The 11,624-nt window shown below is 39.4% G+C and overlaps 1 protein-coding gene across 1 annotated transcript in view; it reads left to right on the top strand.

Moving 5' to 3' along the window:
- The first annotated feature begins 2,873 nt into the window (after positions 1 to 2,873).
- ndst3 (N-deacetylase/N-sulfotransferase (heparan glucosaminyl) 3) overlaps positions 2,874 to 11,624 on the top strand; it is a 75,983-nt gene continuing 67,232 nt past the window's right edge. The window contains exons 1-2 of the mRNA XM_081360545.1: positions 2,874 to 3,238; positions 5,110 to 6,364. Of these exons, the coding sequence (XP_081216671.1) occupies positions 5,381 to 6,364 (984 nt within the window). The 5' untranslated portion in view covers positions 2,874 to 3,238; positions 5,110 to 5,380. The remainder of the gene's footprint in view (positions 3,239 to 5,109; positions 6,365 to 11,624) is intronic.

The raw sequence follows: 11,624 nt of genomic DNA, 5'->3' as shown, positions 1-11,624 counted from the left end.
TCTTTTTCATGCCAGTTGTAGAATTCTGCAGAATAGTTTGGTCTACACTGCCTTTAGCATTTCTGCAGAAGTCAGCACTGTCCTGTTTCATTTTGAGTTAAACCCTCAAACCGTTTTGATTTACGAAAAGCAGAACAGAAAATCCCACTCATGGAGACCAGACAGGGCATTGGAATTAAATGCTAAGAGAAGTATGATGTTATGGTTTAAGTATCTACAACTGGGGATTTTTTTTTCCCTTTTCTTCTTCACCACACTGGAATGAATCCACCAAGGGTCAAATATGCTATTTTCTACTCATTTTCTTTTTAATTTTATTTATGTTAAAAAACCAGCAGCTGCAACAAGCGTTATAGGATGCCATTTTTGTGTTTTTTTATTTTTCATTAAATTAATGTTAATAAATCAACATCTTTAAGACATTAAAATATGTTGCTGCATTGAAAATAATATGTAGGTTGTACAATATAATATGATGGCTTGAAATGAAACAGAATTGGCCTCTTCTGAAACTGCAGTCAATAATAAAATGACAAATCGCAATGTTACAAACACAAAATATTATCTGCAGTATAACTGATTACAAAAAAATAGATTTTAAATGAAAAATCCAAACAGATGTGATTGTTCATGCAGGGAATTCTGAGAATGCCCATTTCCCCATATTACAATACAATTTTATTGTCAAAAAAACTCATTTTAGCCATATTTTATTTCATTTTTAACAATATTTAGAGTGCTTTTTACAATATTTTTCAGTAAATTACATGTATTGTCTTTTAAAGTAGGCTACAATATAATTTTACAGTATATGGTAAGGTAACTTATACAGGTTTTATGCAGGTTTTTACTGTATACCGTTGTTAAAATTACTCTTTTTACAAACACTGAGTACGCATATTTGTATAAAGTATGACACGTAGGCTAATGGCGTATTATTTTGCATAGCTGCTTGCATATTTATAGGCCTACTACTATATTGTTATAACTATTATTAAGCGAAGAAAATAATTAGTAATTATACCGTGATAAAAAAAAGTATTAGCATAATAGCACTTGTCACACTTTCCATGTATTCGTGGTATAGCTACTTGCCCATGGCCGTAGCCAGCTATGAGGTCACCGAGGTCCGGACCTCGGTCATTTTTTTATATTCAAAAATAAAATTTCAAGCTCTCTGAATGATTAATTAGCCGTTTAAACTGCGTCATATGTGTGTTTGCAATTCATGTCGCTGAGAGAAGGAACAGTGAACGGCGCTTGAGAGCGCGTTGTTGCCAGATCCACCTATTATACGTCTTTTTGGACTCGTTTTTCCCATTTATTGTGACACTTTAGGACGTAAATAAAGTGGGAAGTTGAATGTTAGGGCCAGTGATATATTAATTTTCTTTTCCAAAACACAAGCTTTGAACTTATTTCTCATTATTATTATTATTTTGTTTTTTTAATGTTTTTCGTGGCATTAATAAAAAAGAAGAAGCTTAGACAAACTGTAATTGCTGACAGGAAGATACCAAATTCGGTAAGACAAACGCAATGATCATGATTATCTGTAAGAAATGTACAACACTATCAAAAACAATAGCATAATACAGATCTGTATCATTATTCTAACGTTATTTGTAACTTGTAACGAAATAAAAAGTCTCTCACCTAAAAAAAAACGTACTTTCCTGTCCCGTCAGTCTCGTTGCGCGTCCTCTTCAATTACACGCGCAGCGCGGCAGAGCGCTTTATGTCACTTTATTATAAATAAAGCGCAAAAGAAACTACAAGCATGATGCAACAACATCGTAGTTGATGTCAATTTGTAAGTCATGAAATTACCAAAAAGTGCCAATAAATACCGCAACTTACTTTATGTTTGGAATGATTTACATGCAGGTTTATGTTCATTCAATTTTCATTCTATTCATCAGGATCAGTGGTCATGTTCATTAACAGCTCATGTTAGTATTGTGTATTTACCATGGTTACTGTTGTTTCCTTAACCCAAAAATGCCACTTATTTTCACTGTGTTTTTGCACTATATTTCTAAATGACTGTGGTCTGACATACCAACTTATTTGTATTTACAAAAACTATTTTGGAACTGCTATTTAATAGACTTATACTTTATTCATCATCAGTAGGCCTATGTGTCATATTCAGTATATATATATATATATAATATATATATATATCACTAATTGTTTGGCATACTAAAACACCAGTGATAATGTAATGTAGACTGAAACTCTATAACTAAAAAATAAGTTTGAGCCCCCTTTAATGTCCAGGTACAAGTCAATGTTTTTTCTTTTTGCACAGTTCATGGGTTGAAGCCCGTTGAAGGTCTTAATTTTGAGCTCTCAAAGAGCACCAGATTGATGCATTTAACCTTAAAATGTACAAAATTTTCTTACGGGGGAGCATGCCCCCGAACCCCCCTAGAGGGACAGAGGTCCACCCATCATAGTTTTACAAAATCCTATGGGAAAGAACGATCATTTATGAAATTTACTCCAGCATAGTACAACAAAGTTCCTTTTAAGTCGCTAAACTAAAACTGTTATGCAAAATTAAAATATCCTTGGACAAACTATACATTTGGCCTGCCTAAGGGGGGCCTACAACACATTGTGCCCAGGGGCCTCCAAATTCTTAATCCGGCCCTGCACCTCACCCCGGACCTCACAAATTTTCAAACCCTGGTTACGGCCTTGTACTTGCCATACCATTACGTTACATAGCCTACCATAAGATAAATTGCCAATCACTCTGAGCATCTCTCTCTCTCTCTCTCTCCCTCTCTCTCTCTCTCTCTCTCTGTGTGTGCGTGTGTGTGTGTGTTGGTGAGCTAAAGCGCAGAGAGCGGCAGCGACTCTATTCAGTCACTGCTGACAGTGGAGGGGAGTCCTGTGTCTCAGCGCTCCTCTCGGGATATTCTCTTCAGTTCGTCTTTTGAGCGCTTTTCTTTTCTCCAGTCCTGTCTCTCCTCCTGTCTCCAGACCTGTCTTTCCCCCCCCCCCCCCCCCCCCCCGCGCTCTTTTAATCCGTGTCGCAGTGAGAGAAAGGGGAAGAGGGCGCGGAGAGAATAGCGAGCCGGTCCCCGCATCATTCCAGATGGCTGCCTCTGAATCAGTGGATGAGATTGGGCGCTCGGGTTCAGAGCTGTAAGAAGCTGGTGTTCCGGAGAGAGGCGGCTCTTCTGTGACAGCTTCCCGCTCAGCTGCACCTCAGGTTCGGCTCAAGGTAAGAAAGCTCGTCGTCGGAGATGACGAAAGTGCGGCTAGTTTTAAGTTACGTTTAGTATTGTAACTTTGTGCTGGTTGGGGTGCTGAACGTCTTTGTGTGTGTGAGATTTAGAGATATGCTGTGCTGGAATGTCACATTACCGATATCGGACCGGAGATGCTGTGCGTTTAATTTCGCTCGCGTTGTAGGCTATTTAACGGCTTTAATAGTCTTTTATTTTAATACAATTTCTCTTGAGCAAAATCAGTTCTTAAGCGCGATTGACAACGGCCTCCGGTTTAGTTTGAAAAACAACCGTTAATACGCACAAACAATTGCACATGTGCATGTTTGTCTCCATTGTATAGCCATATCGTCTTGGGCTAATTGAAAAGTATTTGAAAACATGTTCTAAAAGAATGTTCTAGCTTACAGAACATCGTGAGCATTATAACTGGCTTAGTGTTCTTTTTAGAATCCTTGCATGTGTTGAGGCTGCATTTACTTGTAAATTTAGGCTACTTTATGTTTGTTTGTTTGTTTCTGAATATTCGACTTTCATTTTCTCTTATTGTTTTAGACTTTTCCTCAGGTTATTTTTGACATTTTTAATCTTAAACAGAAACTGTAGTTTATTTAGGATTTTAATGTTTAATGTTTAATGTAGTCTTGTTAAACATAACAGGACTGAGCAAAGACATGAATTAGGTGTTCCTATTTATATTATTAGTATTAATGCAATTAATGTACCCAAAATATCTCATCCCTTTTTAAAGAATGCGCCGCCTCGCGGGGAAACACGCACACGTGCGCGCACACGTCGGTTTCTAGCCTATATAAGTGAGGACATCTCTTAGGCGCAGTGTTTTTTATAAGAAGGTGACGATATTTATTGAAGCATACCCTCATCATACAGACCTGTTGACGTTAGATTTAAAACAAAAAATTATTTCATTTGACCGATTTATGACCCTTTAAAATTGTAAGTAGCCTAAATGTACACACAACTACTGAAGGTATTAGCAAGTATTAACCAAATCTGCACACATAGCGGGACTTCGCAGCCCGCAGACTACAGTAAACTTGTTGATCATTAAGTTTTCAGGAAACATGATAGAATGGTAAAATATTAAAATAGACAGAGACTACAAAAATAAGCTCATGTTTTCATATAGAATGTCTTGTAAATGCAATTGCTACTCCCTAAGTAAACCTGTGCTCTTATGATGTAGAACTAGGGGAACACTCTTTTGGTAATCTAAGTTTTTCTCGCCTTATACAATTCATCCCCCGACTTTCCTGAATTCCCCTGTGATGTTCCAACGCAACGGTGTAATCTGTTATTTCAATCTTGTGTAATTCATGTTCCTTTAATTACGTACTCCGATATTACACCAATCATGACATGCACATAGTCTCACACACACATAAACAGAGAGTGAACAAGTGCACTTGTTGGATGTACTGCATTTGCAGTTTATGAGAAAATATCCAGCCGCCATCCCTTTTTCTGCAGTAGCAACATTTTGAAGACAAAATGTGGTCATGTAGATTACCTCATGTACATGCAGTATATGAGCGACACAGTCGATTCCTATTGGACAAATGATGAATTTCTCCCTTAGAGCCACCCTTAGGCTCCTACTGGCTCAGCCTCCAACTTCCTATTTATATACAGCCAATCACACACTCCTCCCGGGAAGTGTTGGCCACAGCTGGTGAAGTGTTGATTGAAAACAACCTGGAGGCTGACGGCTGAATTGCCCCTCAAGAGCATCCATACACACCCCTGATGAACACTTCTGTGAGAGGAACACACACCTCAGAGATGCTTAAAGTTGTACTAAAACATGAATTTGCTTGTCATTTGTCATCTGTGTTATCTCCAGGTTTGTTGGGGGTCAGGAGAAATCTCAGGACATGGAGGGCTGCTAGTTGGGTGAAGGATTCATTTCGGTAACAGCTGGTGTCTTGGCTGAACATTGTGCCACATTATCAACCAAAAGTGGCCTGTCTTGGAAGCGGATTTGCCAGTTTTGTGAGATGGTCACATGACTGCAGCATGATCACCAAAAAAGCCACTTTGCAGCTTTAGCCCGCATCAGTGATCAATCAGAGACTCCCACCCACGCACACTCCCACACATGTGCGCCGTTTGCCATGAATCTGGCCACCAAGCTGCGGAGGAATCTGAGGAGGCTGGTCATCCTCCTCGCCACCTTCTGTATGGTCAGCGTTTTAGTCTCCGCCTACTACCTTTACACAGGCTCCACCCAAGAACTGGATCTCGCGGACCGTGCCATAGGTCCAGACTGTGCTGACCTCAGGGCCCTCCCTTTCCGACAGTCAGAGCCTCGGACGCCAAAACCAATCGATCCGTCACGTAAGGATCCGGTGGTGCTGGTATTTGTGGAAAGTCAGTATTCTCAACTGGGGCAGGACATCATCGCCATTCTAGAATCCAACCAATTCCTTTACCATGCCGAAATTGCACCAGGAAAGGGTGATATCCCACCTTTAACACACAAAGGCCGTGGACGCTATGCACTGGTAATCTATGAGAACCTTCTCAAGTATGTCGGAATGGATGCATGGAACCGCGACCTGCTGGATAAATACTGTGCCGAATATAGTGTTGGCGTCATCGCATTTCACCGTGCAAGTGAAAACTCCCAGCCTGCACAGCAGCTGAGGGGTTTCCCTCTGACATTGCGAACAAATGTTGCACTTCGGGACTGTTGCGTAAACCCACGCTCACCTCTGCTCTACGTAACACGAGCAGAAGTGGATCGAGGGCATTTACCAGGAGAAGACTGGACTGTGTTCCAGTTCAATCACTCCACATATGAACCAGTCCTATTGGCTAAAGCTCGGCCCAGTGAGAGTGGGGCGGCCCAGGTGATCCCAGGTCCCCAGGGTCTCCATGCTACCGTCGTGCAGGACTTGGGTCTGTACGATGGGGTGCAGCGTGTGCTATTTGGACATGGGCTGAGCTACTGGTTACACAGACTCATACTGGTGGATGCCATCGCTTATCTCACAGGCAGAAAGCTGTCACGATCTCTGGAACGCTACATCCTGGTTGACATAGATGACATTTTTGTGGGGAAGAAAGGGACGAGAATGAATGTCAATGACGTGAAGGTAAGAGTATGTGTGTGCTAATTTGAGTAAATTTTAAATATTTAAAAATAAATGATAAGATATATTTATAAAATTACTATTTGGGCATTTAAATTGTGCCATGATAGGATGCATCACCAGAGACATTCTACATTTTACAAACACATCTACCACAAGATTATCTCCAACCTGTTCCAATTAATCATAAAAGATAGAACGAAGACTAGAATCTGAGCTCTAATTAGCTGTGTGGGATTTTTAAATGCAGCATTTGGTGAAAATGGTGAAAAAAACATTTATTAAATCAGACAAGAACACCTGTGACTAAATATAAACAAAATAGACTAAATATCAATAAGTCTATTTGGTTGATTTTTAGTCGCAGGTGTTCACGTCTGATATACTAAATGTGAATGTTTTTGTGAGGACAAGAAGGGGATGTTGTGTGTGTGTGTGTCACTGAATTGGAGTGGGTGTTTGAGTTGGCCTCAGTCAGTATAAAGAGGCTATTTAGAGGGACAAGAGCAGTAAAATGGTGTTCATTCTCTCTTTCACATACTCATTCATAATCTCGTTCCCACGTTTGGCCCCTCTCTGAGATTGAAGAGCCGCTCACTCTCCATTGTGAGATGACTTCATGACTTCTAGAGCTTTCAGTTTCAAGTGCATGCACATGAGTGTATGAATTAATGCGGACATTATGCAACGATTAGAGATGGATACAACAGGAGAGTCAAATGTTTAAAGGAACAGTTCAACTATGAACATTTTGTCATAATTTATTTATTTTGTTCCAAAACATGCTGTTATTTTTCAATGTTGAGTTTTTGCAGCTCTTGCCAAATTTCATAATAAATTGTCAAAGCACAGAAAACACCATAGAAGTAGTCCATACAATTTGTGTGCTATATTACAAGTCTGCTATGAAGCTATCTGCTTTTGTGAAGAACAGTCTAAAATGAAATGAAATGAATGAAAATTCTATCATCATTTACTCACCCTCATGTATACTCATTTCTTCCTTCTGTAGAAAATGAAAGGAGATAATTTAATGAATATCCGGTTGGGTGAATTCAGTACAGTCGCGGTACCGTCTGACTCACTTTAATGCTTAACAAAGCACTTAAAGAGTGTCAACAAAAAAAGTAAGTGCAGCTTGCTGATTGTTTTCCAAAAAAATTTAGTGAAAAACAACCAGTAACATTACAGTAAAATTGTGGCGGTCGCGATTGTTCTGCTGTGTGCCATGCAGCACAAATCTCCTGTCCAGTAGGTAAGCCTAGTGGAAATGCAGCATCATTCTTCTACTTATGCTGTTTTAATGGTGGTTGTCAAATCAATGACAGTGTCTGAAATCGCCCCCTATACTCTTAAATAGGGCACTATTTATGGGGACAGCCATTTGTAGTGGTGTCCGAAACCATAGTGGACATTATCAAATGCACTCATTCAGTCCCACAATGCACCGCAATAACGAGTGTACACCCGATGTACGCTCACCAGCTAGAGAATACTTATGATGCACTGTGAAAGTCGTGAGTCGAATGAATTCCCGCGTCTCACCAGAAGATGGCGCCCGCAGCTGAATCATCCATCCGTTTTCCAAACCGCTGGTCCAATGTGGCTACAGCGTAATGTCATACAGGTATAAATTCCTTTTTAACTGATTATTAAATTGTTTAATTAAGGCGTATACAGTTTCCATGACTGAGTTCAAGAGAAATATTTTCATGACAACTGGACTGGAGCTGTCGGTTTGCTACGTTTCAAATGATGATGAGCACATACTATGCAAAAGTGGCTGCCCTTCAGTGTCCGAATTCACTCACTTGTTTTCATTCGCTCCTTCAAGTGAACTATAGTAGTGGAGCAATGTAGGGAATAGTGAAAGAGGGTATAGGGGGCAATTTTGAACACAGCAAATGCAAAAAGGTTCATTTCCGCCACATACTGGCCAAAGTGTAAATTGCCGTATGGCACCCAGGAGAGCAATGGAGGCCTCGCTCCATGATTATATTGTTAAATTGTTTAAAATGTTCCGTTGTGCTTTATTAAGTGCGAAATTATTACTTTTAAGGTGAAAATATACAGGGCAACTTTTTTGAGAAATGTTGCTGGGCAATCTTCCTTGGGCACTTTCCCATTGAGAATGGGCAACAAATTTCTATCTGGATACTTTAGATCGATTGTGGGCCCTTTATGGTAATAAAGGGTAATACATTATTTATTATTTATAAATTTTATTATGGTAATAAAACTTTTTGAGCAATGTTGCTCAGTGTATCATCACCTTTATGGTGTTTTTTTTTTTACTTGATTGCCACCGATGCCTACGAATTTAGAAGAAATTTCAGACAACTCTTTCCATTGAACAACACCAATGGAAAGAGTTGTCTGAAATTTCTTCTAAATTCTCCTTTCACGGAAAACAGCATCAAGGTTTAGAACAAAAGTTTTATTGTTTAGTTTATTCCCGTCTGCACACTTGCATGATAAAAACTTTTGGTACTTATGGTAATTAAGCTACTGATTAGGTATATGCATATTTTTGTGGAGTTTCCATAAATATTTATTAAGAGGGATTATAAATTAGGTACCTAACATTTACACATCTTTGTCAGAAATCTACAACTGACTGGCTTCAATTATTTCAAAATATTGAACCCGTTGGACACGGGAAGTGATGACACATTCTTTATGGTTGCTCCATGGGTCATTTTCTTGTTAGCTGTCACTTGGTTTCAAACAGACTCTATAAACAGTATGGTACCATTTACCTAGTGTGGGTACACATTTAATTTCCGAATCTAATGTTCTCTGAGAAAGGTTAGTGGCTAAGCACGTGACACCTCCCCAGATGTTGCTAGCTAAGAATGTCCACTGTCAAATTCTTCCCGATTGGTCTGAGCTAATTTAGACCTGGCAAATGAGCCAGTGGTAAGATGGAGATTCTGGAGGGGGTGCTCAGGGAGAGAATTAGAGCTAGTCGCTCTGGATCACGGCTGGAAATGTCAGCGGAAAATTCCCAGAGGATTCTGGGGAAAAACAAGGCATGCAGTGATGGGGGAGAGAAGTGGGAAGGCTTTGATCCACCAGCCATTGTTTTTAGCCACTGTTACTGCTGGTTATAGAGAAGAATCTGACTGTTTATGGCAGGCTATCAGAATCAAGAACAGGTGCATGTGTTTGTGCGTGTGTGAGGAAAGGCCGATACTAAGCCAGTGGAATGAAATGGCAGAAAACAGCTAATCAATGGAAAACCCATGGTGCTCAACTGGTGGGCAGCGACCCAAAAATGGGACACAAGCCTGTTCTGATACAGTCAGACGTGAAAAAAACAATGCCATATGGCTAAAATAAAATGCAACGAATCATATAATCACACATTGTTAGGCTATATTTGCTGTGTATTGGTAGAAACTGCTTGGTAGAAAGTAGCCTGGGATGTCCTGATTCTCGAAAAGCAGGTCAAAAATATATTTTTTAAAATACATCCCAGTCTTTGTTAAATATGTTCACTTAAATTTAATATAAGCATGGTTTTTGGAAATCATTTGATCATTATACTAAAGCAAAAACAGTTGAGAGCCACTGGTTTGTAAAATATCACCAAAATTCTTGTTCTCCATTAGATTACTTAAACAATCATACAACAGTTACCTTTTGACTTTTGTCATAAATAGGCTCATGTCGTGTATTTGTTGAGAGTGTAAAGATGAGAGATAGAAAACAAGAGCGAGTGTGAGAAAGAAAGGAACCCTGTGTGCTCTAGATGTAGGTATTGTAGATTAGAATGTCACTCTTAGTGACTGGTTGCCATATCTCCCATCAGCCCATGGGACAGGCTGAAAAAACAGGGGACACCAGTGATAAATGACTCGATGCACACTTGCACACTCACAAACACAAATGGGATTTACCAGCACTTTACCTATGTGTGTGTGTGTGTGTGTGTGTGTGTGTGTGTGTGTGTGTGTGTGTGTGTGTGTGTGTGTGTGGATTCCCCAAGCAGAGATTCTGCTGAAATTGCAGTTAAAGTGACCTTGTGTTGGTGGTTGTGGTTTAAAATTTAAGCACAGATGTGTATGTGGAACTTTGTGTGGTGTGTGTAAGGCAATTGTGTAAATGACAGCATGTGTTGAACTGAACTCACCTAGCTTAAACTCAGGGCTCGCAAAATTTAAAAATCGCTCTTCAGATTTTGGTAGCCCGAAATGAATTTTACTAGCCCAAATAAAAGGACAATTTTTTAAAAATTTTAAAGAGTCAAAAACATCAATCAAAGTCTTTTTCATCCTGACCTGTTTTTTTGGGCCGAGTAGAACTGAAATACTGCCGTAAATCCATGTTCCTCTTAACATTGTCACACACGCACACACAATGTTCGCAATGTTCTCCACTACGCACGCAATCTCTGTCACTTAGCAACAATAAATTAAGTGAGAACGGCACTGCTTTATAAGGGGTGGAAGCACCAGTTGTCTTCCCCAAACGTCAGAACTTGCAATTGGATGCAGGAGGGATAGAGAAATAATGACTCTTTGAAGCTTTGACACCAGTTTTGCCAGTTTGGGAGTGTCCAAGTATCGTACCAGAAGCCCAAAATTATCGTATTTGGAAGAAAATGATCGTACACGAGTCAAACATACAGAATATAGCTATTTATCTAGACCAACAACTTTTTGACATGACCTGCAAATTATTTTATTGCTAAACTATCGACCTCCGATTGAAAACGACCAAACTAAGTGGCAGGAACGTTAACTTTTTTTGTTTATGGTATATTTTTGTATATGATTACATATTTATGATATGCAATTTTGTTTACAATATACAAAAGGAACGTTAACTTGTGCTCGCGATAGAGGGAGTCATTCTCCACAGTTATTGGCTGAGAAGACGTAACGTTGGATGAGATGGAAGACATGCGTAACACCACGTTCACGTTCTCCTCACGATCATGACGGTAGATGTTGAATCCAAAGCTAGACCAATTTGTATAGAAACTCTGATTACAACGACACAACACAATTCTGAAATTATCGTACATTGTGGGATTTTTTTCATTATTGATCGTACATCGAACAGAGGTATACAAATACGATAATTATCTTACGTCTGGCAACACTGTTTGACACTTTTCTCTGATTGTTCCGGTACAAGATTCTAAGCATCAGGAGTTTTGAAAACAGATTTTACAATACAGATGTTTTTGTTTCAAAGCAGCTTTACAGTGATAGTGTTAACACATGGATTCAAACATTCTGACACGCAAAGTAAA

This window comes from Scardinius erythrophthalmus, assembly GCF_964197995.2.
Source record: "Scardinius erythrophthalmus genome assembly, chromosome: 3".
Lineage (NCBI taxonomy): Eukaryota > Metazoa > Chordata > Actinopteri > Cypriniformes > Leuciscidae > Scardinius > Scardinius erythrophthalmus.
The sequence above is the reverse complement of the archived record's forward strand: the minus strand, read 5'-3'. Positions and strand labels throughout refer to the sequence as shown.